The sequence below is a fragment of the Chionomys nivalis genome, chromosome 25 (genome assembly GCF_950005125.1).
Source record: "Chionomys nivalis chromosome 25, mChiNiv1.1, whole genome shotgun sequence".
NCBI lineage: Eukaryota > Metazoa > Chordata > Mammalia > Rodentia > Cricetidae > Chionomys > Chionomys nivalis.
The window spans coordinates 19,052,424-19,079,351 of NC_080110.1; the positions used below are offsets into that span (position 1 = coordinate 19,052,424).

At 36.6% G+C, this 26,928-nt stretch overlaps 1 protein-coding gene across 2 annotated transcripts in view; it reads right to left on the minus strand.

Annotated features, from left to right (window-relative positions):
- Ptprq (protein tyrosine phosphatase receptor type Q) overlaps positions 1–26,928 on the minus strand; it is a 169,657-nt gene that overhangs the window by 141,293 nt on the left and 1,436 nt on the right. For both annotated transcript variants that reach the window (XM_057757836.1, XM_057757837.1), the window contains exons 4-9: positions 24,623–24,692; positions 20,940–21,139; positions 19,259–19,508; positions 17,367–17,495; positions 14,822–14,968; positions 9,007–9,179 (exon numbers count right to left, since the gene is read on the minus strand). In XM_057757836.1, the coding sequence (XP_057613819.1) occupies positions 9,007–9,179; positions 14,822–14,968; positions 17,367–17,495; positions 19,259–19,508; positions 20,940–21,139; positions 24,623–24,692 (969 nt within the window). The remainder of the gene's footprint in view (positions 1–9,006; positions 9,180–14,821; positions 14,969–17,366; positions 17,496–19,258; positions 19,509–20,939; positions 21,140–24,622; positions 24,693–26,928) is intronic.

Below are 26,928 nucleotides of genomic sequence, written 5' to 3' on the forward strand. Positions count from 1 at the left end.
AACTGTAACTAATATAGTTTCTGTGTGATTATTTTGGGTCTGGGTGGCTGGGAAACAAACAAGCAGTCTCTGCCTACAAATGCTTACTGCATAATCTTGAGAACCCAAGTTCAGATCCCTCCTGCAGCTGCACAAATGCCAGGCAGCATGGTAGCCCGCTTGCAGACTCAGCACTCAGAAGGCTGAGACAGGAAGCCCTCAGGACAAGTTGCCTTGTTAGACTAGCTTTCTGAGCAGGCACTGGGCTCTTTTAAAAAAGATCCTATCTCAATGAAAAGAGTGAAAGAGATTGAGGGGAATACCACTCATCAACCTTGGACATCAACAAGCTTGTGAACATAAACATGCTCCCATATACATGAGAGCATGCATTCTCACGTGCACATGGTAAACATAAAAATCGTAATAGACAGGTGGATGTAGTATGTCTACTGACCAGCCATCATGGCCAAAATTATGAGTTCTGGTTCTGGGAGAGACGATGTCTCAAAAACCAGGGTGATGGCTCCTACAGGAGAGAGACAATTTAAGGATGGGACCCTGGGTAGGTCAACAACACTCCAGTAGATGTCGTCACATCTGAAATATATGGGTTATTAAATGTAAATAATTAAATTATAGACATGAATTTGGCATGGTAGGGAGGTCGGGTGAAACTGGGAGGAATAAAGAGAAGGAATTGGGGTGAATATGATCAAAATACACTGAAAATCTCTAAGAATTAATAAAAATGTTTTTAGAACTAAATGAAGCAATAGGGAAATACATCCCGATACAAGCCTTTAAGTGAGCACACATGGGAAGACTCACACATGGCATGTGCATACATTCTCACATACACACATATGCACATGCACACAAACACAGACACAGACACACACACACACACACAAATCATTCTTAATCTTGGCCAGGAAAATATTTTGGGAAAAGATAAAGGATGCCCATAAGGCCATCATTCATAACAGTATAGAGAACCTAGGAAAGAGAATCTGCGGTAGGACAAAGTAAAGCTTTTCTACCTTCTTACAACTCATTTGAGCTCTGACTCCACAGGGAAATGGGGAAGGACATGAATCACAAAGATATAATTCAGAAACACTGTGATATTCCAGCCAATAGATGCTGCTGGAACCACACAGCTGCTCCCACTATCAATCATTTGCTCTTTGAAAATCTACCATATAGAAAGCTCTGTGGATGACATCATGAGGTAGCACAAGGAGCTTCCCCTTAAACAGTGATTTTTGTATTAAATCTCTCGATAGTTTCAACCACATGTCAAATAAATCTTGGCGAGGCAACCATAGCATTCCGACAATTAACTAAGTTGAACAGACCTGTTGACAAACTGCCATTTTGACATCAGAGTTGACATGAATGCTTTTGACTCCGAATCTCACCCCAATTCTAATTTTCATTGGAAAATTGCCCATCTCAAACTAGGGCAATGAATTGAACTCTGGTTTTCTACCAAGCCAGAGTGTTACAGATGATCATGGATTGTCCCATGCTGAGACTAGTTCTCGCATGTTGTCTCTTTCAAAATGGCATTAGGTTAGTTGTTAGGCTTTTCCAGTGAGAAAAGAGTGAATTTTAATAGCAAAAGATGACTTTTAAACTTTAAAAAGAATGTCAAGAGGCAGAGAGAAAGAGATAGAGCTAAAGGAACTAGGCTGGAAAAGGAAAGCCCACTGCAACGGTGACAATTTTGACACCTACTGAGTGCAAATGACTGCGCATGATAACTATTGACTTGTTGACTTTCCACATTAAGTAAATTTGTTACTGGTCTTACCGTCCTGAGCACTACAGGATGCGTAGTAGCATCCCTGGCCCATACCCATTAAAAGTATATCCCCAGTTGTCATAAAGACAATGTCTTTAGAGGTTACCCTACGTTAAAAAAAAAAAAAAAGTTGAAAACCACTGAATTAGGGAATGTCACAATTCATCAACATGAAAGGCCTAGCATATGCTACAGAGGAATCCTTGGAATTTATGTGAAAGAGCTAGAAGTCTGCAGAGTTAAATTCCTAATCCACCTGAATAAACCAACTTGATTTTACATGTAGTAACCTTCATTGCAACAAGTGGGATTTCTATCAACTCAGACTCAGTGGAGTTCTGCTGAATTGAATTAGTGGGATGTCTGACTTATTCTTAAAAGATACTCCTATTTCAATATATCATTTGTATTGCTCTCAAAAGCAAGGAGTAAAAGGAAAGTTTAGAGTTAATATGTTTGAAAGCGTCCTAAAGGATGCTGACTCTGGGCATTACCTGGGTGAGCAAATGTTTCAGGCTTTAGTCAGGTTTTGCTCCATCTGTGTTCGATATACTCTCGCTAAGGCATTCCTAACTACTCAGCCTTCTCTGGACCGACTAACCAGGCCCTTTCCTCTGGTTGACAGGTGAAGACATTGATGTATTTGAGAAAGGTGTAGGGTGAAAAAACATCAATATTGATCTCTGAAGTCTATGATGCTACCAGCCAAGTTGATGACTACTAGATAAAATTGCCTCTGGCAATATCAAAATATGATTTTCAACTAGATATCATTTCATAGAGGAATGGCAACAATGATCTTCAGGCTTCAGTCCCAAAAGAATAAAGTTTACAAAAATTTAATTTTAATCTTTGTTTTAATAGGAGAAATTCACACTAATGGAGAAATTAGTTCTGCTCGGCATGGATCTAGCTTAACTCACTATAGAACACTATGCTGAGTTAGGGAAAAGGATCACTGTCATAGTACAAAATGCACACAGCAGGGGGACTCAGTAGAAATGATCTGGAAACCAGAACTAATGAGAAAGGGAAGCTGTTGCATAAGAAAACTGTCCATCCACAATAAAAAGTTAAAGCCTTATGTATTAATTGTATTAATATTCAGAATAGCATCTTAAGATACCATATGGCAAATAAAATGTTGAATGCTTGTGCCCATGAGATGTCACTTGGTCACTCTAATGAAATTTCAGCTCCCTTCTATGGTCATGTGATCAAATTAATAAGACTAGTGATAAAAGTGTATGGTTTCAAATCCCCAAAGGTCACTATCAGAAATACAACAAGTCTAAAAGGAGAGCAGGGAGCAGGGAGCCTTAGTAAGCATCACCAACCAAATATTTCAGCCCCAAACAGCTAAAGAATCAAAGTATCTCATTTGGTAACCCATGCCCAGAAAGACGAACACAGTATGTACTCACTAATAAGTGGATACTAGCTGTAAAGCAAAGGATAATGAGCCTGTAGTCCATGACCCTAGAGAAGCTAAGTAAGAAGCTGAACCCTAAGAAAAACATATATAAATCTACTTGGAAATGGGAAATAGACAAGATTGCCTGACAAAACTGGGAGCTGGAGATGGAGGCTTTCTTTTCTTTCTTTATTGATTTTTATTGAGCTTTACATTTTTATCTGCTCCCCTCCCTGCCTCTCCCCCTTGAGATGAAAGCTTTTTAGAGACATGGCTTCTCTGTAGCTTTGGAATCTGTCTGGAACTAACTCTTGTAGACCAGGCTGGCCTCGAACTCAGAGATCTGCTTGCCTCTGCTTCGTGAGTGCTGGAATTAAAGGTGTGTGTCACCACCACCTGGCTAGATTGATGAATATCTTAAATATCATCATAGAACCTTTATCCAGCAACTGATGAAAACAAAGGCAGAGACTAGCAGAGACCACTGAGCTGAGCTCCCAAAGTCCAGCTGAAGAGTGCAAGGGGTAAGAATATGAGCAAAGAGATCATAACCATGATGAGAACATCCACTGAAACAGTTTATCTGAGCTAATGGGAACTCACCAACTCCAGCCAGACAGGGAAGGAACCAGCAGAGGACCAAACTAGATCCTCTGAATCTGGGTGGCAGTTGTATGGCTGGGGCAGACTGAGTGGCCACTGGCAGGGACACTAGGATTTATTCCTACTGCTTGTACTGGCATTTTAGAAAATCTATTCCCTTTGGAGGAATACCTTGCTCAGCCTAGACATAATAGGGAGGGCCTTGGACATTCCCCAAAGCAATGTGCCTTACCCTCTCTGAGGAGTGGATGGAGATGGGGAGGAAGTGGGAATTGGAATTGGTATGTAAAATGAAAACAGATAGTTTGTTTTCTTTTTTAAAAAAATAAAATATGTATCTCATTCATCCATGCATATTCTGAATTTATTGAAATATATAGAACCCATAGTTGCAAAAAGAGCCAAAAATATTTTTAAATAAAAAACAACAAAACAACACCAGTGTGCCCATGGTGAACAATGTTCAATGTTTTAGAGTTTTTTGACTAGGAACTGCTTTTTGTGGTGCTAATCCCTTATCATCTCAGTTGACAAAACATTTTGTTGAGGTTCAATTTCCAGTTGTTGATTAAAAATATTATAGATGGGATTTAAATATATGTTGAGAAGTTGAAATAAAAGTCCTCAAAATCTGGCATTAAAATTGCAAGCAAATTTTTCATTTTTTTTATTTTAATAATCCCTATGGATAAGTAAGAAGAAACCCATGAGGGACAGTCGAAAAAAATTCCAATGAAGATGATGAAACCAGTGAGAGGGAGCTTAGATTAGCTTTGCTTATTTGTAATTTCATCATCATGTTAAGAGCCCATGGGCTGAAGAAAATGATAAGAGATCCTAATGAGGAGAGTGATGTCCTGTTCTTACCTTCCCTTCTCCAGACCTTGTTCCTAAGAAGATTTTATGTATTTCTAGTTTTGGGTCTAAGTTTATATCCAAAAATCTCTAGATATAAAAGGAGCCTATATTCTGTGTTAGGCTCTTTTACTGTCTTTTGACTTTTGGCTATAAGGAAAAGCTAGATGACCTATATACAAAAACATCTTCTTCATGAGTTTTCAGATCTGATGTGTTTACTTTCATCAAATAATATACTAAGCACCAGATATATGTGAAATCCGCAGTGAGCGGCCTCTCAACTGCCCTCCCCCAGTCATCTACCTCCTTCTGATGATCCCTTTCCTCTCCTATTGGTGACCTAGGAGTGATGCAACCTATTGGTGAGAGGTGACAGGATGTAACCACATGGCGTTGTACAGACCTTCCTTTGCTTTTTTGATGAAGTAAAAGGCTAGACTGACCAGCCCTAGTAAAGAACTAGGAGTAAAAGTTGTAACTAAGAACAAAAGTCAATGAGAAGTTAAGGCAGGCCCTTAGTTCTACAGCCAAAAGAAAATTAAATCTGCCAAAACAAGGAACAAGCTTAGAAGTAGACTCTCTCTCAGTCAAGCCTCAGGATAAGACCACACCCCAGCAAACCTCTTGACTGCAGCCTTAGGAGACAGACCCTAAATAGAAATCTTGATGAAACTGTCTCTGCATTCTTACTGTCAGAAACTGTGATAAAATGGGTGTCCATTGTTTGAAGCTGATGAGTTTGTGACAAATAGTCACATAACAGTGGGAAACTAACAGAATTGGATGACAATGAAAGTCCAGGAAAGAGACTGCAATCCTGAGTGAAGGTGGGGACAGAGGAATGAGCCACACTCTGAAGGTAGAGACAGCAGGTTGTGTGACCATTGAATGCTAAGGGGAACATAAGTTGAAGAAGACCTCAGTATTTCAAGCTTTCATGAATGGAGAACATTAGTGCCATTGTTCTAAAAGAAAAATCGGGCACACGGTGTCATTAATATTTATTTTAAAGTCTTCCGAATCACTCTTCTTAAAGAGCAATTTTCAACATCTGGTTCTGTGAGTTGCTGAGTGAAAGCTCCTGATGACAGTCGGGGCATTCACCAATCTGATTGCAAAACCAAATCAGACCAAGAGATAAAGTAATTCTCAGCCCGTATCTTAGTGCTTAAGCTTTAAGTCAGCCCCTCTTCAGACAGTATCCATGTCACGTGAAAACTATTAATTGCCCTAGCCAGCTTTCTTCTGGCAAGCCTGTAGAATCTTCACATACCACCATCATTTCTTTTCTAAAGTCTCTGCTGCTAGTATCCCAACCTTCTGCTTACTACCATCCTGTTATTCATTTGGGGGCGGTGTTAGATTCGGTTTTCTGTTATTTTGTTTTATGGGGGTGGAGTTTAGACGCACTTGAGCCCTGGCAAAAGCATACCAGGTATAAATTCACAGTATCAGAAACAAAAGACAGACAACAGGAATACAAAGAGGAATCAGTGATTGAAAATGTGAGATCAATTTTTTTTTTTTTTTTTTTTTTTGGTTTTTCGAGACAGGGTTTCTCTGTGGTTTTGGAGCCTGTCCTGGAACTAACTCATGTAGACCAGGCTGGTCTCAAACTCACAGAGATCCACCTGCCTCTGCCTCCCAAGTGCTGGGATTAAAGGTGTGCGCCACCATCGCCCGGCTGTGAGATCGATTTTTAACAGGGGCTATATTCAGGGTTCAATGATGCTCCACACCTGTAACTTGGAGATCTGACATCAAACAAACAACTGCAAAATAAAGTGCTGAGATTTAAGAGTGCTGGGGGAAAAAAAGAGCTCTTGGAAATACATCTATAAAGATGCTGCAAAATAATAAGGACATCTGTTAGCTTTGCTGTTTTCTTTAATCATTTAAACCCAAAGCATTGCAAAGTTGCACTGTATAAGAGTAGATGAAAAATTAAGAAACAAGTGGTTTAAAAGCTGTATAGTAAGGACTCGAAGGATGAATTTAAGAAAGGAAATATATTCTTTCAGAGAAGAAATATATTAAATGTATGAATGTCATGAGAATGGTTAACACCTGTATTTTAGATCTCAAAGCCAACCTCAACAGTGACATGCTCCCTCCAAAAAGGGCATATCTACTCCAACAAAACCACACCTCCCAAGAGTGCCACTCCTTCCCGTTGAGGCCCATTTTCTTTAAACCAACACAAAGAGTATACAGATCTCTGGAAACTCCTGGGTCAGCCATCCTTAACCATGTAGCAAAGTTCAGGGCTAATGAAAGATCCTGCCTCAAAAGAAAATAAAAAATGAGAAGTCACATAAGGACTTCCATATGACTACATGGCATGTGTGTACTTCCAATCACACATACAGCCCACATATAAGCACACACACACACACTTTTTTAAAAAATGAAGCTAGAAATTCTTTATAGTTTGACTTGACCAAGGTCACAGTGTAAAGCACAGCAGAGACAGGCCAAAGACCCAAGGCCCCTTGGATAAGACCTTTTGTTATATCTACCACCCATATCAATGTTCTAAAGTGAACACAGCGATCATTCACACGAGGAAATAGAACACCTGAAACAAATTTGGTGTAAGAAGAAATGATCCCTTTGCAGACATAAGAATGAGAAATTGAATGTCCAGTAGAGGGAAAGCTCTAATGCCAAGATTAATTCCAGTAAGTAACAAATATCAGCACACAATTTACTACAATGTCAGCTGCATTGATAAGCTCTTGATACATGGACATCATCCATGAAGTCCTCATCACTGACCCTTTATTAAAGGAAATCATGTAATTCCTAAATTAAATCTCGAGTCCTAAGAGTTAAGCCTCCTTTCCCAGGATTAAGCCATCAGTATTGGCAGAACCAGGCACTAAGCCCTAATCACTTGCCTTCTACACTTACAGTCTTAACCATTTTAACTTGTAATAGCCAGGTCCATACTTAAATGCACATTGGACAACTCTAATAATAATATCCTTTCGGGACCTTTTAACTTCTAGAGAAAAACAGGTGTGTCTGGCCATTCAACAAATGCTATTAGCTAACTTGGGAAACGTGTCACCTGGTTCAAAGAAAACCATGCATCTATTTTAAGATGTCTTCAGCAGCAACAAATGCTTAAGCTACTGCTCTTTGATGAGACGCCAACTAAAATATCAGAAAACATATAACTCGTGATCCATTACACAGAAGAAAGAACACAACCCACGACTGAAGTTTAACCTGGGGATGGAGGTGGGTAACAACTTAGAGTGAGAAATACTGAATAGGTACATAGCATTGAGTACTGCAGTGAAATCAATGCCGGAGTTAAAGGAAGTCATCTGGTACCAGAAATAGAGGGATTGGGGAGATAGAGAATGGTACTATAGTATAAGAATAGAAATTCTGAAGTAAAAACAGCAGAAGCCAATTTCTTAATAAGCATCACATACATCTCTAATGGCCCACCGATTGCTACTCTGTTTATAAGTACACTTAGCCTTAGAGTGCCCCCAGGGAGGTTATTAGAAGTCTGGGGACTTCAAGGGTTCTCACAGGTGAGTGGCTGGCTGGACTGGAGAGTACACAGTGCCACATATCAGTCACCTGCACTTCCTAACAACAAGAGAAGAAATTAAGACAGCCACTGTGCTGAAATGCAATGGATTAAGAAGCCTGAAGCCTCTCGTGTTGAATGGAGCACTTGGCTTTCTTTGTATTTAGTTACATATTTTTACTAATAAAAGGTAACGCTGAGGCTGTTAGCTTCTTGGGTCCAAAAGGACAGAATCACTTTTTCTTTTCTTTTCTTTTTTTTTTTTTTTTTTTGGTTTTTCGAGACAGGGTTTCTCTGTGGTTTTGGAGCCTGTCCTGGAACTAGCTCTTGTAGACCAGGCTGGTCTCGAACTCACAGAGATCCGCCTACCTCTGCCTCCCAAGTGCTGGGATTAAAGGCGTGCGCCACCACCGCCCGGCTTTCTTTTCTTTTTTCATTCTTGGCAACTGTTCTAAGTTATAAGCCTCCGAGAGAGCATTTAAATCACAATCATTGTCTCCAAACCAGTCATTAACCAGATTAGAGTAATAAAACCCACATATAGAAATAACTTTAGTTCTATGTGATGGCTCCATGAACATTTTTCATTTAAAAGAGACTAGTGACACTAACTGACAGGACCTAAAATAGACTATGATCTAGTTAATATCTCAATGTATTTTACTTCCTGGTCTAGCAAGTTTGTCAAGTTTTTATATAGAAGGTTGGCAAACCCACCAAGTCATCAAGATGAAAAACAACAGAACCAATCAACATTTTGCCTTGGGAAAGTGGGAAATGAAAGTGCAGTACCTCATCTTGTCCTGTGAGCAGTGTATTTTCCAAAACAACTCCTGTCTCCTGGACTGATACTCTCACGCGGTATTGGTTGATGATTCCGTTCGGTTGTCGAGGTTTCCGCCAAGTAATTCTTATTTCTGTGGCTTCTACCTCCGTGATTTGTAAATCGAACACTGCACCTGGAACTAAAAAGTATTTTTGAAATAGAATTAGAAAAATAAAATACAGTTTCCAATGAAAAAATATTACCTTAATCTTTAGTCCATAATATTAGATATATAAATATCTCTGGGGAAATTGACTAGAATAATTACTAACATATTAAAAGTTCAGTGTGGCAAAAGATTCCTTAAATGCATGGAAATTTAAAACTAGCTTTATGTGCATTCCTCTCAAAATATGAGCAACAGGGTCACATGAAATCATTTCCCCAAAACAAAATGTCATACCATTTGACCAGACCGCATCATTAAAATAATCTTCAGACTGACAAGATGCTCAGGAGCTGAAAGCACTTGCCTCTGAGGCCTCTGAGCCTGACAACTTGAGCTTGAGTATCTCAGCTGGATGCACAGACCTCCTAATGAAAGGAAAGAAAGAACAGACTCCCCAGTGCTGCTCCCCAACCTCCACAAGCACACCATGGCAAGTTCAGGTTGCCATGTTCAAGTACAGTTCACAAACAGTAATAACAGTGAGGAGGAGGAGAAGAAGAAGAAGAAGGAATTTCCAAAGAAGCTCTTATGAATAATTAATGCCTAAGCAAAACCTTGAAGTCTTTATAAAAAAAATTAATAACACACCCCCAGTCTCTGGCACAGCCAGGATGCAATGAAATATAGTTGACAATGGCAATTTGCTGTCTCTTAGTTTATTACATGAACATGTGTGAAGACTCAGTGGAATTAATTGGTCTGCTGAGTTTATACGTTAACCATGTGGGACCAAAGTTTAGGTGTCCTCACTTTTTGAAATGGGAAAAAGAGAGGACAAGCAAACAACTGTTTGCATACAGCACCAAGTAGTTAAAACAAGAGTAAGGTGTAAAATGGTCAAGAGTGATAGCTAGGAAACCTCCCAGTGCCTTGAAGACAATGAAGCAAGGGTAGGCGTTACATCATGTTTGTGAATGAGCTGACAACCGAATTCCTTTCCTTACCTATAGAACAGACAGACAGACACACATATACATATATGCCTTCTCTTTGATTCCCATAAGGTTACTGTATGGATCAGAACTTAAAGGAACTTCTAGACTACAGGTTCAAGAAAAATATGACATGAAAACATCACTCTTTACACTTTATGGTCAAGATGTAATAGCACACTTAGCTTATGTGCCTGTGCCATCTCTGAATGGTCTAGGGTTAGTAAATTTCCACCTCAGGAAAACACAGAGAAGAAGAACCCCCTTCCCTTTCCAAAACAATAGAAAGAAACTGAAAATGATATCACAACTCCCATAAGTATCATTGCAATTAGAGAACATATTTATAACTAATCCTAACACGTAGTATGCTATAGCTGTGTAGATTTTGCTTCCAATAGATTGTTTTTCATTTGTCTTCAAAAACTTTTCAGTATGGAAACCATCTAGACAATGTAATGATATAACTATTTCTAAGGACATGGATACTTATGACTAAAAATCATTCTGGTGGTTAAGATTTTAGTGTCTAACATGGGCAAACGCCATAATGGAAAGAGGGACTAACCTCAATTAAATTAGCTACAAATTTTGAGTCTTTAACGAAGGGTAACTCTTTAAACTCCTCTCCCTACCGATGTTCTGATCTGCGGAGAGGGCATGGTTTGGTCTAAGAAAGATGCTAAGGAAAGAGTTCTAGCGAAGGACCCCACAATTAGTGAGTCCTTCATTCATCCTCGAACACACTCATGGTCCTGAAAACACAAGGATGAAAGAGGCAGAAAGCCTTCTACAGAAGCTCACCTGTTTTATTTCAATGAAATTATTGTTTGATGTAGAAGTCAAGTTTTATTTTTATTATCAAATTAAGTAAAAGAAAGCTCTATTCTGCTGCAAGCATTGTTTCTAGCTATTATGTTGCTATCACTGTGTTTACCCCTCTGTGTTATCCAAGAGCAGAAAAATTTCTCAAGTTACTGTATGATTGCAAAGCAGAGCAACAGACACAGCAAATCTCTTTTCACCTTTCTTTCACATCTTTTTATGGAGCTGCTGTGTAGCAAAGACCTTAAACAGCATTGTGCAATATAGATCACAGAAGAGAGTAGTCATTTTTCAAATTAATTTAAATTTTAACATATAACTCATAACTAAACTTTTTATTTAACCAGACAATAAGTCTTCTAGTTGAGAAATAAATGAATTGGCCTTTCTTCTTTGTGAAAGCTTAGTAGGAACACATCGAAAATATCAATGCCATAGAAAAATACACGTCTACTATAACTATTAGCATGTGAGCCCAATTCATAAATAAATTTTATGTATTTTTACTATATTCCCTTTTACACATATTTATCCACAAAACTAAAAATTACATCATGACACTAAGGCCGGCGATTGTAATTCAAGTAAAGATTAAGAGGCTCCATTCATTTTACCGACCATAAAAAAAACTTAGTTGATGAAGGAAGTGGAGCAGACAGTCCTGTTTTCTCTTTAAAAGGACACTTATCTGGTATCCCACATGCTCTTATGGAGAAACCAGAGAAGTGTGGATTAGGTTGATCCCTTTAATATTGATACAAAATTAAAGAAAACCAAGCACACAGGGCAATTATTCACAGTGCAGAATCAATTCTGAAGGTGTTAGCCACAGAGAATGAGTCATTCTCAGCACAACACGTTTGGAAATTTTATGAAAAATGAGAAGTAGAACAGAAACAAAACTAATACACGTAAATTCTGGTAAATTTCAAATCTTTTAGATGGAAAGCTGTTTTCTTCTATTAGAAAAAAACGAAATGGGGCAATGATGTTGAAGCAAAGGAAATACATGAAAGTAACCTTTCTCCATAATTTAATTCAGCTATATTAAACTTCAAAGGCTATGAGGAAACACTAAAACCAAAATCTAAAGAGATTCATGAAAAACATGAAGTGATGGATTCTCTTGTTTTCCAACAATTATGTGACATTTGGAACATTGGGCATTATTAAATTACTAGTCCCTCCTCTGTCATCTCTCTTCATGCCTAACTAGATATGTACTCAGTAAAATAGTAAGGGATGTGTGCATAAAAACATTAGGGAAAAGCCGGGCAGTGTGGTGCACACCTTTAATCCCAGCACTCGGGAGGCAGAGGCAGGTGGATCTCTGGGAGTATAAGGCCAGCCTGGTCTACAAGAACTAGTTCCAGGACAGGCTCCAAAGCTACAGAGAAACCCTGTCTCGAAAAACAAAAACAAAACAAAAAAAAAAAAAAATTAGGGAAAGATCCTGCAGAGCTACTATATATAGAAGTAGCATCCTTTTTCTGATAACCAAATAGACTATGGATCTTAAGTGACTTGGTGTTGATGAACTCGGTCGCCCTGGAATGTGGTAGCACACACCATTCTCTATAAGAAGTCAACTCAGCATTTGCCTATGAATTTCTGGACACTGGTCAGAACCCAATTTAGGAGAAGTAAGCTAGTTCTAATTATTCTAATTAAAGCAGAAAATTGAGTACTTTAAGATATGGGGCAGTGAATAAATAATGTTAATTAAAATACAACAAACCTTGTTATAAAGATAAATGGTACAGAATAAGATTCGGATCTTAATTTTCTTGACTGTAGCTAGTGCAGCGAGGTATTAGGCCGCCTCATGTAGCTTCAGAATTCTTTTATGGCACAATTTCATTATTGGGAGGAGGATTAACTAACGTCAGTAACTGAAAACATTTTACAGTTGCTAAAGCCCACGAAAACTTCCTGAAGCTGAATGGTCATGGATCCCCACGAAGGAAGGCAGGCTTGGACAGCTAAGATCCACGCCTTTCCAGCCTTCGTAGGTATCGCTGTAGCCAGTGGAGAAACCCCTAACTGTCTCCAGGATGCAGTCTCTAAGATAGGAAGCTGTTGGGTATGGTAAGATGACATTCAGGACCAACTGCTTTTCATATTCAACAAAAGAGTTGTCCATTCAAGATAATTCAGTGTGAAACACGGTCCACGTGAAAATTCTGGATGAGGGACCTTAGGATTCTGCGCATTTTGTGAAGAAAACACATACAAATAGAGGGAATGAAATTTTAAGTGACATCAAATTCAAGCAAGGTAGCCTTGTCTGTGGCAACGTATTATCTTGGCCAAATAATTCCTTATCTTGGTCAAATGCTGGAGATCAAGATTGATGATAAAAATAATAATTTTGTTGGGTTTTAAAAATTGTCTTGCTTTGATTATTTCCATTTTGAAGATTGATCCCAAGTTCCTAACACATGCTAAATATGAACGCTACCACTGAGCACGAGCAGATAAACAGGATCACCCAGGTTTGACCCTGGACACAAAAGGTAAAAAGAAAGAACCACAGTTCACACCAGAAAGCTGTTCCCTGATCATCTCCACACATGCCCCTTGGCATAGAGGTATGCAACACACACACACACAAATGTTTAATGAAAGAAAAAATTAGTGGGTTAAATAAATTTGAGAAAAATCTCCACTGTGTTTTATAACCAACCCAAAATCCTCTTGACTTTCTGAGAAATGCTGAAGAGCCCTGTTTGGATTGAATTAGAGAAAACTTTAGGAAAATCACACAAACTAAAGGCTCTTTGGATGGGGCAAAACCTTAAAGTCTCAACATCAACAAATGAAACCTTTTTCCTTATTCCCATTTTAATCTTCATATTCACCTATATAAATGTATAACAGACACATAGATTTTAATCTTAAGTCAATACATACTATATTTTTCTACATTATTCAACAAACAGATAGTATTAAGGTTAAATTTTTTTTCTTTAAAAAGAGACAGATGATTAGAATTTCCTGACACTTGCTGCCCTCTAATGGTCTAATCCATGATCAAGAACAGTGAAGACATGCCCAGTTCAATTGTGTAGGCAGGTGAGTGCATGTGTGTGTGTGTGTGTGTGTGCATGTGTGTGTGTGTGTATTGCCAGTTACTGTATGTTAGCTACTACACAAACTGCAAATTTTTTAAGTGTTAATTTATTCTGAACCACAATTGCCTTCATACCAATAATTGTATCTAAGCAGAAATGAAGCCATTGAGCAAGTTATGGATGAACCATAAAATTGGTTCTTTATAACAATATAAAAAATAATACTTCAACAATAGATTTCACCAAAAATATTGATGCTTAATAAGTACACATACGATAATTTCTTGAGATACGTTATTTTCATAATTTCTGTAAACTCTGACAACTTTGTATTTTGTTCCCACTAGTTCAGAAAACCCTTTGATTATCAAAATACATTGTTCTGGGTGATAGAAATATAGTGATTCCTTCGGAAATGGCTTTTGTGAGAAAACACATTCCATGTCTGCCTAATACTGCCATTAAGCAATATTAAAAGAGTGAGATTAATTTGTGACTTCTTGGTGTTTGTAAAAAGCCATTTTGACTCCTTGTCACCTTCAGTGCACACAGTCTTCTCCAGTCCTTGCTGCTGGGTCTTTTTCTCTATGAAGCATGCTGAAGGTTTAGTATTCTAGAGAACACAGATTCAAAACAAAGTAGGCAGCAATTTAACAAGGAAAATTATGGGATTTAAGTAGATGTAAACCAAATTCCTTCAAAAATTGTTTTACCAGTTCAATAAAATTCACAACCATTTGAAAAATGATCGCATTAACTCTGCATGAGAGAAAGTTCTTACCATCTGGAGGGGTAAATACTGAAAGATTTGACTTAGGTCCCACCCCTGCACTGGTTTCTGCAGCAACATAGACATCATACATTGTAAATGGTGTCAGGTGCGTAAATGCAAATCTGAGGTCTTTCGTGCTATTATCCAAAATCCGCCCTGCACAAAGCAGACCAGATCAATGGGTTATTTTTACAAATATGTAATCATTTCATATAATATGTAAAAGCAAGGACAATAACCAGACTACTAAACTAAAATCTTATTATTAGGAGTGAATATATTTAAAATATTTGGTTTAGTTCGATGCAAATTTGAACAGTAGAAACAACCTAAGATATTCTAGTGCTTAACATAATTTTCTTATGTTAAAGAGTTCTGTTGAGTTTCTATTTTACTTTTTAATATACTTAAATGGAAAACAGAGGCTAGAAACATAGTTTATTTAGGATACTGTTTGCCTAACACACTCAAAGCTCTGGGTTAGGTTCATAATGATGGTGAGCATGATGGTGTGTGATATAATTCAAGATCTCAGAGCTTGGAGGAGAAACAGAAGGGTCAAAGAACACTATTGCCCTGCCTCTTTATAGAAAGTCCACAGTTTTTAAACCCATGTCAACATGATATCCATTAGCTTGGGCCTTTCACTTTCATTCTGCTCATGGTGTATAACTCTACACTACCATTTCAGTGTGTACTGATTTTATTATCCTGAGAGATAAGCATTAAATTATAAAGCCTTCCTAAGTAATTTTCTGATCATACATATCATCAGTACCTACAAAAGATGTATTATCTCATTTTCATGCAATTATCTATTGCCATATTATTCCACCTGAACTCCATTTATTCATTAAATTAATGAGGAAATATTAATTTCACTAAACCTCCCATTAAAGAATCCTACATTGGCTATGCTATTACTTCATTTGGACCCTCATCCCTGATGCCCACTCCACTAAATATCATTGTCAATAACAATTGCCTCACATAAAACTCCAGTGCTCTTCAGTTGCTCTTGTTGAAGGAGGAAGAGAAAAGCACAAACCCATTCCAATTTCCATGACTTGGACCTTGACCATGTTCCAAACAAGTCCTACAGTGGTGCCTTGCATTTTCTCAATTTCCATAGGCAAGTGGTCTTGGCTTCTCAATGATGGTTCTATGCTTTCTCTTCAGACATCCAAAACCTCCTGTCTCCTTTCAGCCTCAGGTAGTGGTCTTGTTCCAATTACATTGAAATACTTAAATCAATAAGAAAATGTCTGCACAATCCCACCAACAACTCCTTTCCTCCCACCATACTCTGCCTTACTACAAACCAACGGTTCTCAACTTGGGGGTCAACAACACCTTTGGCAAACGTCCAAAATGTTTTTAAACTCCAAAAATATTTACATTATGATTCATAACAGTAGCAAAAGTGGAATTATAAGGTAGCAAAAAAAATAATTGTATGGCTGGGGATCACCACAACTCTTTTAAAAGATTAGGTTACAGTATTAGGAATGTTATGATCCACTTCTATAGGCAAGCCATATTTGTATCTTAGTTCAATCCCTGTATTTAGGAGATCTTATCTCTACCATCAGAAACACCTTAATTCTCAACTCTCTTATGTCAATTTTCCTTTTGTTTCTCATTTTTAGCAACCCAACAATATTTATTCCCAATAAAAATAAATTTGTCAACTCTGCTTATTCAAATGTGGGGGGGCACACACACATGCGCATGTGAGCACACTGGGGTCAATTATAGGAAATGAGCTTTGTTTTACTTTTATAAACTTCATGCATTAGATTTTCAGAAGTTACTTAGAAATAAGTCTACTCACTGATTGCCTACCACAGACATTGCACAAGGAAAGAATTTGCAACTTTATGGCTTTTTTTAGTGCTTCAAATAAACAGCAGTGTGAGAGTTTATGTTATTTGATCACTGCCAGAATTAAACTTTCACAGAAACTATGAGATCACATATTCCATAAAAATTAATGTTTAATTTACTGCCTGTAGCATATCTGAATTCCTCTAGTTCCTCTGACAAGACAAAACTCAAGTCCCACTTGTTTAAAGGTGGAGAATTTGTTGCCATTTAAAATCACCAATATCACTTTGATAACCTTTTCACAGCGGATTTAGGGTCACAATAACACTGCACAGAATACAGGAATTCCCTGTAGAATATCCAGAGAGCTCTGGTGATTAGAAGTGAATGCCTGTTATACATGGAAACCTGATTAGTCATAGTCTAAAATCAACGTTCTTTTAAATATAAGTCAAGATCCGGATGAAATGCTTGAAGGTGTAGGTCATGTCTAAAATTTTCCTGAGAGTCCTTCTCTAGTTCTTTCTTCCCCATAAGAACATGACCAGCATTTTAGCCTCCTTTCATGCTTTTGTGGGTTTAGACAGAAGATCTAAAGGACTTAATTTTTTATTATTTACCTCAATTTAGGGTCCTTTCTAGAATTTGTGTTTTTTAAAAATTAGAAATTATCCATTGTTTTATAGGTTTTTTCTAAAGTGTAAAAACAAAATGGAATAAGTCGTACCTGTTGGTCCAAATAATTCAATTCTGTAGCTAAACTTCCCTGTTACAATAGTCGGTGGGTCCCATGAAATGGAAAAGGCCTTTCCTGTGACATTGCCTGTTATACAGTTTTGTGGTGGGCCTTCCGGCACTGAAATTAATATAGAGAAAATAAATATACTTTATTTATTTATTTATTTAAGATAAAGAGATGCCCTCTTAAAAACAAATAGTGCAATACAAAGTATAAAAAACACACTAAAAGCAAAGTATGTTAAACTTGAAGGAAAATTACAAAAGCCTAGAAATGAAGAATTTGAGTAAGACACATGAAATGATTAGATTAACCTCTTCTCACAGTTTTCTAAATAAATGTATATGATGATGCAATGTACTTCATTCTTTTTTTAAAAAAAGATTTATTTATTATGTATACAACATTCTGCCTCCATATATGCTGACACACCAGAAGAGGGTGCCAGATCTCATTACAGATGGTTGTGACCCACCATGTGGTTGCTGGGAATTGAACTCACGACCTGTGGAAGAACAGCCCGTCGCTTAACCTCTGAGCCATCTCTCCAGCCCCTCATTCTTAAAATTACTGTAAACTAATCCTTCCAATGTCATATCCTCCCAGTATAATCACATGCATATTAGTTATACATAGCCATATATAACATATATAATACATACATTAATCATTAATATCTCTCTCTGTCTCTGTCTCTCTCTCACTCACACACACACACACACACACACACACACACACACACATAAATGCTTCCAACCAATGTGGATATTTGGCTTGAGAAACTCTTTCTCATAGACATACAGATAGAATAGAAAAGTTAAGGGGAAAAAAACCCTCAAACATAGGCACAATGACCTTTATTTTTCACATCAGAATATATCTTTGTTCTAATGAACAACTCTGAGCATTTACTCAAAATTCTTGTCCAATAAATTTCATTTTATATGATTTTCGTGAAATTAATTTATATTGTATACAGGGCATAAGTGAAGTACATACTATGATTCAAATATAGCTATTTAAATAGAGACTATAATAATTTCAAAGTAACAGGTGAAGGAAAATAATAGAACCCGAAATGTATGCCTTTGAACCAAAAGATAAAATTGCCTTACCAATAATTTCCGGTATCTTCAAAACTACTAATCATATCTGATGCCTGATGCTATATTACAATATACCTATCAAACATCTATTTGGTGTTAAGATGTTTAATATATATTTTGTGTTAATATCAGGTACATATTATGTTCATAATATCTTCACTATTTGTTATGATACTGTATAAGTATCCACATAAATACATGCATAAATAAATCATACCTATAAATATGACTTTCCAAAATGAAGAGTATTAATGATGTCTAATTTAGCCCTAAAGTCCCAACACCAAGAAGGGCCTAATTACTGCCTCTGTTTTTCAATCAAGAAAAATGCTGTGCATAAAGATATGTGTGGTTATATATTCAACCTCTGTTATAATTTGACACTGAAATGTTGATCAACATTAGTTCTGCTGTTTCAGATAGTGTCTTGTATATCTGGTAATAACATACCAGTGGGAAGACTACAGATAACTAAGATGCATTGGAAGAGTAAAGACAATTAGGAAGAATTACAGAAGGCATAGATCGATAGTTGTCATTAACACTACTAAAGAATTGCCTCTTTCAAACCTCTCAAACCTCTTTTCCTTTTAGATATTGTTTAGCACTGAAGACATTCCCAGAGGATGCCTATTATCTAATATGGGAGAAAGAGTTCCTTAAAGAAAGTAAGATTAACAGTAAGAAAAAAAAAATCTATGGACAGAATGAAAGATTAATCCTATATATAACTTCAAGTCATTTTTATCTTCTTCTAACAAAATTAAATCATACCTGATTCTGGTGTCCTAACAATGGTACTATCAATATACCCTGCTTCCATTGTAACAGCTGAAACTTCAAACAGATATGTCGTATACGGTCGCAGGTGTGTCACCACAAAACTAACAGGCTCTTTCCACACAGAGCTGATCTTACTCCGGGCCAATGTGCTGGATAGATATGTAGTGCGAAGAGGAGGTGTAACTCTACCAAGGGTCGGAGACGGGCTGGTGGTACTCCACAGAAAAGACTCGCTGTTCTCCTAGTGAGTAAAGGAAACAGCAGGAGTAAGTCCACAGGATAAGTCTAGGTCAACATAAGGAGCACCACCCATTTAGTTTTTTCTTTGTACTATAAATATCATTTCTCAATGTGTATGAGAAATTTAACAAATTGAGTTTCAGAAAAAAAACTGCTAGATTTTAATTATGGTCACTGATGTCTATAATATTAGAACAGAATGTATCTATTATATCCATTGTATTATATCCATCTCTAAATCCTCTGTAGAATTTAAAGTAGCATAAAATGAAGGTAAAGAAGCAGCTAAATTATCATTAAGAATTTTTAAATTTCATACTAAGTCAATAGACCAAAAGACCTAAGAAAATTTTAATCTCCATTATTAACTATTCCCACCAGTTTTTAAATCGTAAGTATTCAAATGAAGAAAAACAACAATAAAAAAGTTATGTTCTCAGATATTAGGGTTCACACATTGTGTGTATTCAAAATAGATTGGAATTTGAAACAAAAGATTTTTGAAACTTCACTAAACTATTTTTTAAAAAGTAACTATTTCTTGGCTGTTTTTCCATCAGTGGTAACACAATAAAAAATACCAAAGATAATTTCGGGAAAAGCATTACTTCAGTATTTCCATAGATTTTGCATCGATGAAAAATGGCAATATTTTCACAAAGATTTGCCACCAAATTAAACATCCCACCAGTTTAATCTAACATTGACTGTCTTCCCCTACAGGTATCTTCTCCTATGACACCTGGACTTATGGGCTCTACTGCAGGAGAAACTACACTGTCATACCTCAATTGGAACACCCAGCCCACCACACAGACCCTGTCTCCATCTGTCCTTTCTCCACTACTGGTGTGGGCAGTCCTTCTGTATATGTGTTGCTTTTATTGGTTAATTAATAAAGAATCTGCCTTGGTCTGTGATAGGGCAGAGTAGAACTAGGTGGGGAAAACTAAACTGAATGCTAAGAGAAAGAAGGAGGAGTGGAGAGATGCCATTTAGCCACCATAGTAGAAAGATGTGAGCTGCCAGATGGAACCTTGCCCGTAAGGCTATGAGCCTCATGGTAAAATATAAAATAATGGAAATGGATTAATGTAAGAGCTAGCCAACAAGAAACTAGAGATAAGAGGCCAAATAGTGATTTAGTTAATATAGTTTCTGAGTAATTATTTCAGGTCTGAGCAGCCGGGAACAAACAAGCAGCCTCTTACAACACACTACTGAACCAAATGCTGTCCCATCAATGAAGTCTTTTAAGATCTGCCTTGTAGATGTTATCTTCCAATCTTTAATGCACACCCCAAAAATAGAGTCAGTGTCACATAACATGTCACTTAGGGCCTAAGAGTATAATTTTGCAAAATATGAGAACTTGAAGATGTAAGCTTAATAAAAATTTTGATGTGAGAAAACATGCTGCAGGAACACTTACATTACATTCTGGCAATTTCCCAGTCAAAATATCCTCCACTTTGATGGAGACATCCTTCACCACTATGCCGCTTCTGGCATGTTTGACACTGATCTTGAAGCTGGTGATTTTGCCATTTGGTTGCCGAGGTAAATACCAAATCAAGTTTACTGCAGAATAGTTAAGGGCTTCAACTGTAAGATTGACCACTTTACCCGGAGCTGGGGAAAGCAGAGGGGTAAGAGAAGAGGGGAAACTATTGTAAAACTTAAAATGTTCTTTAATTTGAGCTAAATATGTAACATCTTGAAAAATATCATCTTTCTACCTAAATATATATTTATTTGTTTAACCTTAAATTTTTTACAAAATGAATTTGAGCCATATCTGCATATTTCAGAATTATTGGTCTAGCACATCCACTCATTCAATGAAGGATTTCACATACACTTGCAAACTGTTCAATCAATAGCTCTTTGTGAATATTCAACAAGTATGGGCTGAAATTTTACTTACTTAAATATTTTGAAATGATATAGGTAATGTAGAAGTAGCCAAAATGCACAAAATTCATATCTAAAACGTTCATAAATATTTAGTGTCTAAGGTTAAATGAATAGCTATCCAAATAATAGTTGATGATTTTTTCTTTTGAGTTTTAATATACCCTCAAAATCAACCTTTCCTCCAAATGTCTTACTATCAATAATTAATTATCTATAACGATAATCTGAATATTTAGTTTCTGTGACAGCTCTATGATATCAGAGTGAAAAGAAACTGTGTACATTAGTTTGTATGCAAATAAATAATCAAGGTCTTTCAGAATAAAACAAAAATGCTTGGGGTAAGACTCTAATAATAATGGTGACTGGCAGTAAGTTGCCAAATGCTAAGGTTTAGGTTTTCACTGTATCAAAAAATGCCAAAATCTGATTTGTAAAAGAAGGCTGTGTAAATCATGCAAGAAGTTGGGTCCTGAGATTCAAAACAAGTTAGACAAATAAAATGAAGAAATTCTAAGCTGACTGTATTTTAATGACAAAAATAAATTACCAGTTATTGAGAATAATTTCTAAGAGATAAAATAATAAGTAGAAAGCTCCTTAAGGAGAATTAATAATTTAAGGAGTTTGTTAAGCATTTAATGTTCAATTTTTAGAGGTATACAAAATACAATAAAACAAAGGAGCAGAGATTGTTAAAGGCATGATATTGTGCAACTGTAATATTAAGGTTTTTCATGAACATTAATCATTAAAATTCTCTCATTGTAGTTATATATTTTCTGAATATTTTTGAAATATTTATATGTTAATAAAAGATTGCACACAAACTGAAATATTTCAAACTGGGCCTTAAAAGAAATGAGCAAATGCAAAGAAGTGGAATTTGTAAGGTAACTGCACCTTTATTAAGATCTGAAACTTTGTTTCCAAAATGTAAGTAATAAACATTAATCAATACCAATCTGCCAAATCTGGTTTAAAAAACAAAAACAAAAAAACAAAAATGAAAAACAAAAAAATCTTCCCTGAAGGAGGATGTTTATATTAACTGGTTTTAACAATATTTTGCCGCAGTGAAATTTTTCTGGTGTACTTTTTTGAGGTTTCATTTTGTTTGAAAATTAATTGTCCTCTCTGTTTGAAGTGTCCTTCTCTAAAGATTCTGCTTCTTGATTGCATGCTCTAGCATCCCGATTGTAGATTATATATGGAGCAAAGTCATACATTGACGTAGGAAGTCCTTCTGCATATATGTTGCTTTTATTGGTTAATGAATAAAGAAACAGGCTTGGCCTGATAGGGCAGAGCAGACCTCTGCAGGAGGGGAAAACTAAACTGAATGCTGGGAGAAAGATGGAGGAGTCAGAGAGAAGCCATGGAGCCGCCAGAGACAGACATACCTAAACTTTGCTGGTAAGCCAGTCATGTGGTGATACACAGATTAATGGAGATAGGTTAGTTTAGGATATAAGAGTTAGCCAGAAATAAGCTTAAGCTATTGACCAAACAGTATTGTAAATAATATAGATTCTGTCTGATTAATTTTGGAGTCTGGGTGGCTGGGAAATGAACAAGCAGCCTCCTACAACAATACATCTTGACCCAACTACAGGTTTACTATAAAGTACCCAAAGTCCCACAAATCAAGACTTGTATACAGCCTGTGAACACAGAATTCCATTTTTCTAAATTCCTTTTTAAACATTGAGCTGTAAGTTCTTCCTTTAATATTTAAGTCTGAAATAAATTTTATATTTTCTTGAAGAAAGAAAAAAAGAACAAGCCGGGCAGTGGTGGCACACGCCTTTAATCCCAGCACTCGGGAGGCAGAGGCAGGCGGATCTCTTTGAGTTCGAGGCCAGCCTGGGCTACAAGAGCTAGTTCCAGGACAGGAACCAAAAACTACGGAGAAACCCTGTCTCGAAAAATCCAAAAAAAAAAAAAAAAAGAACAAAGCTCTTTAGGGGTTAAATGCTGGGCTTTTAATGTTAGTAGACAGACTGCAATATCATTCAGCATAATATCATTGCTTAATTTGTCTTTTAGAACTATTGTTTTCATAGAAATAGTTTCTCCTCTCTTAATAATTATATATCCCATGTATTTCATAGAATTCAATATATACTAAACCAGTAACTTGATTGCTGGGTGTACTACACATTTTTTTTCTATACTGACTGTTGTAAATTCTTTATATACCAAGGCCCATCGTAAACTATCCTTAGCATTGGGAAATTTTGCACACACACATACACACACACACATGCATACATATACATAAATACATATGTATTACAGATATATATATAATCATCCATAATTTCAAAAATCACAGAAATTATTGTATAGCCTTATAATCTACCTGGCATATTAATTCACATATTCATTTTTCTTATCCCATTAGAATATAAGATTCATGGCAAATATTTGTTATTGGTGATACTATTGACTATTTTTCTATTTACTTATTTGATTCTAATTGAACTAGGCAGCTATTTCGATAATCTAAGGAAGAAATAAAAATGGATTGGGCAGTAAGGTTTGCAGTGTGGGTTAACATCCTGGATATGTTTTATTAAAGTGTACACAGGAGTTGCTGGTAGATTTTGACATTACTTGGAAGGAGGAACTGAAGATGACATCAAGATTCCTCTCAGTCACAGGAAGAAAGATGTATGAACTGGTTTGGTAATGGCTGAGTGCTACAGAACAATCACCAAAGTCCATATTTTCATGTATAATGTCCCAAAATGCTTTTCACTGGAGCTTATAGGAAAAGACGTATAGACGCCCACTTTGCAAAAGCCTATTTATATCACTAAATGCTAAATGTGAGGCTAACCTGGATGACATAATGACTTCAAGCCTAGGCTGCAGAGAAAGAACTTTTCTTACAATAAATAAATTAAAATAAACGTGTTTGCCTAACACGTCAGTAAATAATTTTTCATTCTATTTTTCTTGTGCTTTCAAATACTCTGCTCTCAACGATATAGTAAATACCTGTTATGATTAGAAAGAACAGTTCTGTTTTTCAGAATACTTTTACTGCCCCAAATAACTTATAATAGGTATTGAAAGGGCATCCTTCCGTAATTTTATACATGTTGCATAATATTTTCATTGCATTCCATTTTTTAAATGATAAGAACTCATGATTAAATTAATTTAGAATTAATGACTTAGTAAAATTACCGCTTTCTGCAGTTTGGAAAAGAAATGGGTCACTAAACACTCCGATGCCAGCACTGTTTTCGGCAGCAACCTGAAACAGATCAAGGGTTTGAGATGCAGATTCTTCCTAAATTCACAGATTCTGAAGTGATACAGTGTTCACTTCCCCACAAGGTAAGCTCTAAAGGAATTCTTAACAATATTCCCAAAATAAAAAGCGACATGGGTGGGAAGTGTGGGATGGGGGAGGGTTCATATATCCAAACGAAGAACGAGTCCGGCCAACATGCTTCACGTGAAAAGAAGTGGATGAGGGAGAATTCGGAAGGCTTAGCTGTGTTCATAAAAGACATAAGGGTAGAACATGAACCCAGTTGAAATATTTTTTTCCAAAGCCAATCTTTACCCACTACAAATACATATATAAGACAGACTACCCATATGGAATCAGACGTTAAGGCTCACACTGTACAATGGGGCATATGAGTACTCGCGGAAAGGTATCAGCAATAAATAAATAAGTCGGCTTAATAAACAACATAGAGTACAAAGTCAAAATTTAACAGGGACCCAAACTATTTTTTACTTGCACGATTTAGTGAAATAGACCAGAAAAGACACTGAAAATGGCAGTGAGACTCCTAAGCCATGAGTGGAAGGGGGCAATCTTGTTGTGTAGTTCTTCCACTTGCCAGATGGGGAACTTCAGGTAATTTGCTTAACTCTTTTAGAGGCATATGTTTTTCTCATAGTTAACTGGGCATAATAATTTACCTATGTCACCGGGTCTTTCTGAGACTAACTGAAATAATATACAGAGACCACTTTACAGACTTTTCCCCATAGGTGTTACTTATACCGAAGATATCAAATGTACCATGCCAAATTCCCTTTGGAATTTATCAGTGGCTAGCATTTGTTTGAAGACAGCAAATGTCACAACAGTGATTTATGAAGTGCGAGAGGAAACATAGACTACTGGCTTCTTAATCAGAGTGAAATGAGAGAATTCAGAGAAATCAAGTACGAAGTCATAAAAATAGATCTAAGCAGATCTAGCCTGGGCAAACCATCTTGCCCTCAACAATGATTTCTTACATGCCGTTAAATTTATTATTTACTGATCATACTCGGAAGTGTATGTGGTGTGTGCTCATTAACCTAAATATGCATATGTTTCTCGAAAATACATTTTGCAACTTTCAGATGACAAAAACCTTTCTTACAATGTCTTTTCTGTTGTGTTTTATCATCAAGGAAGGCTGCCACAGCTTGTAAGGCCACACACTCAACTCTTACACAGTTTTCTTTTCTGTACTCATTTTTCTTCGCAACCCCAAGAAGAGAATCATATCAGGGCTGGTGAGGTGGCTCAGAAGGTAAGGATTTTTGCGACCAAGCCTGACAACCTGTGTCAGAGCTCAAGGATCCAGAGGTAGAAGGAAACAATCAACTCTCGCCAATTGTCCCTTGACCTCAACACATGGGTCACTTGTATACCATGACATGCACATCCCCTGGAACACACATCCCATACAACACAATAAATAAATAGATGTGCTCAAAAAGAAGATAAGGTGTGTATATTAAGTTAAAAATAGCAAGGAGCCAAGCAGATGCCTCTGTTCTTTACTTTCTCATCTGCAAATGCCACAGCGATCCCTAACTGCAAACATTTCTATTCAATCTAATATAGTACTGCTTTGTGTTAGCTCATATTTATTTAGTATTCAAATAAAACATTAAATCACGAAGCTTTAATGTTGCAAAGTATCAGACAATTTTAGAAATGCAAAAGTGAGAGCTCAATAAAATCTCTTGAGTGGAACAGAATTGAACTCACTATTTTCAGTAAAACTGTATCTTCAATTGTTTTCAGTCCATCATCCAAAAGTACATACAAGTTCAACAGGGTTGGAAGAAAATACAAACATGAAACATAAGCCTGATTGAAAAGAACTGTATTTCAGGTTGGGCATGTGGATTGATAATTAAGCATTTGCCTGACATGCATGGGATTTTGCTTTTCTTCCTTGTACAGCAAAAAAAAAAAAAATTAAATAATAAACAAGTGGAACATAATATTTTCATTTGGAAGCCTAAAACACTTAATTTAAACTTAATTTGCTTTCCCTAGGAGATATTAAGCTAAAGCTTTTCAAAACGGATTAATATGTAAGTATTCATCTAGGTAGAGATGAAGAAAAATTACAATTACCTCAGCAGGTTTTACATTTGCAGTTGGGTGTTGAGCACAGGTAGCCAGCCAGTCACTACCTTTTCAGTGACTCTGTGTATTTGCCTAGCAGATGTACAAGGTAGACAAG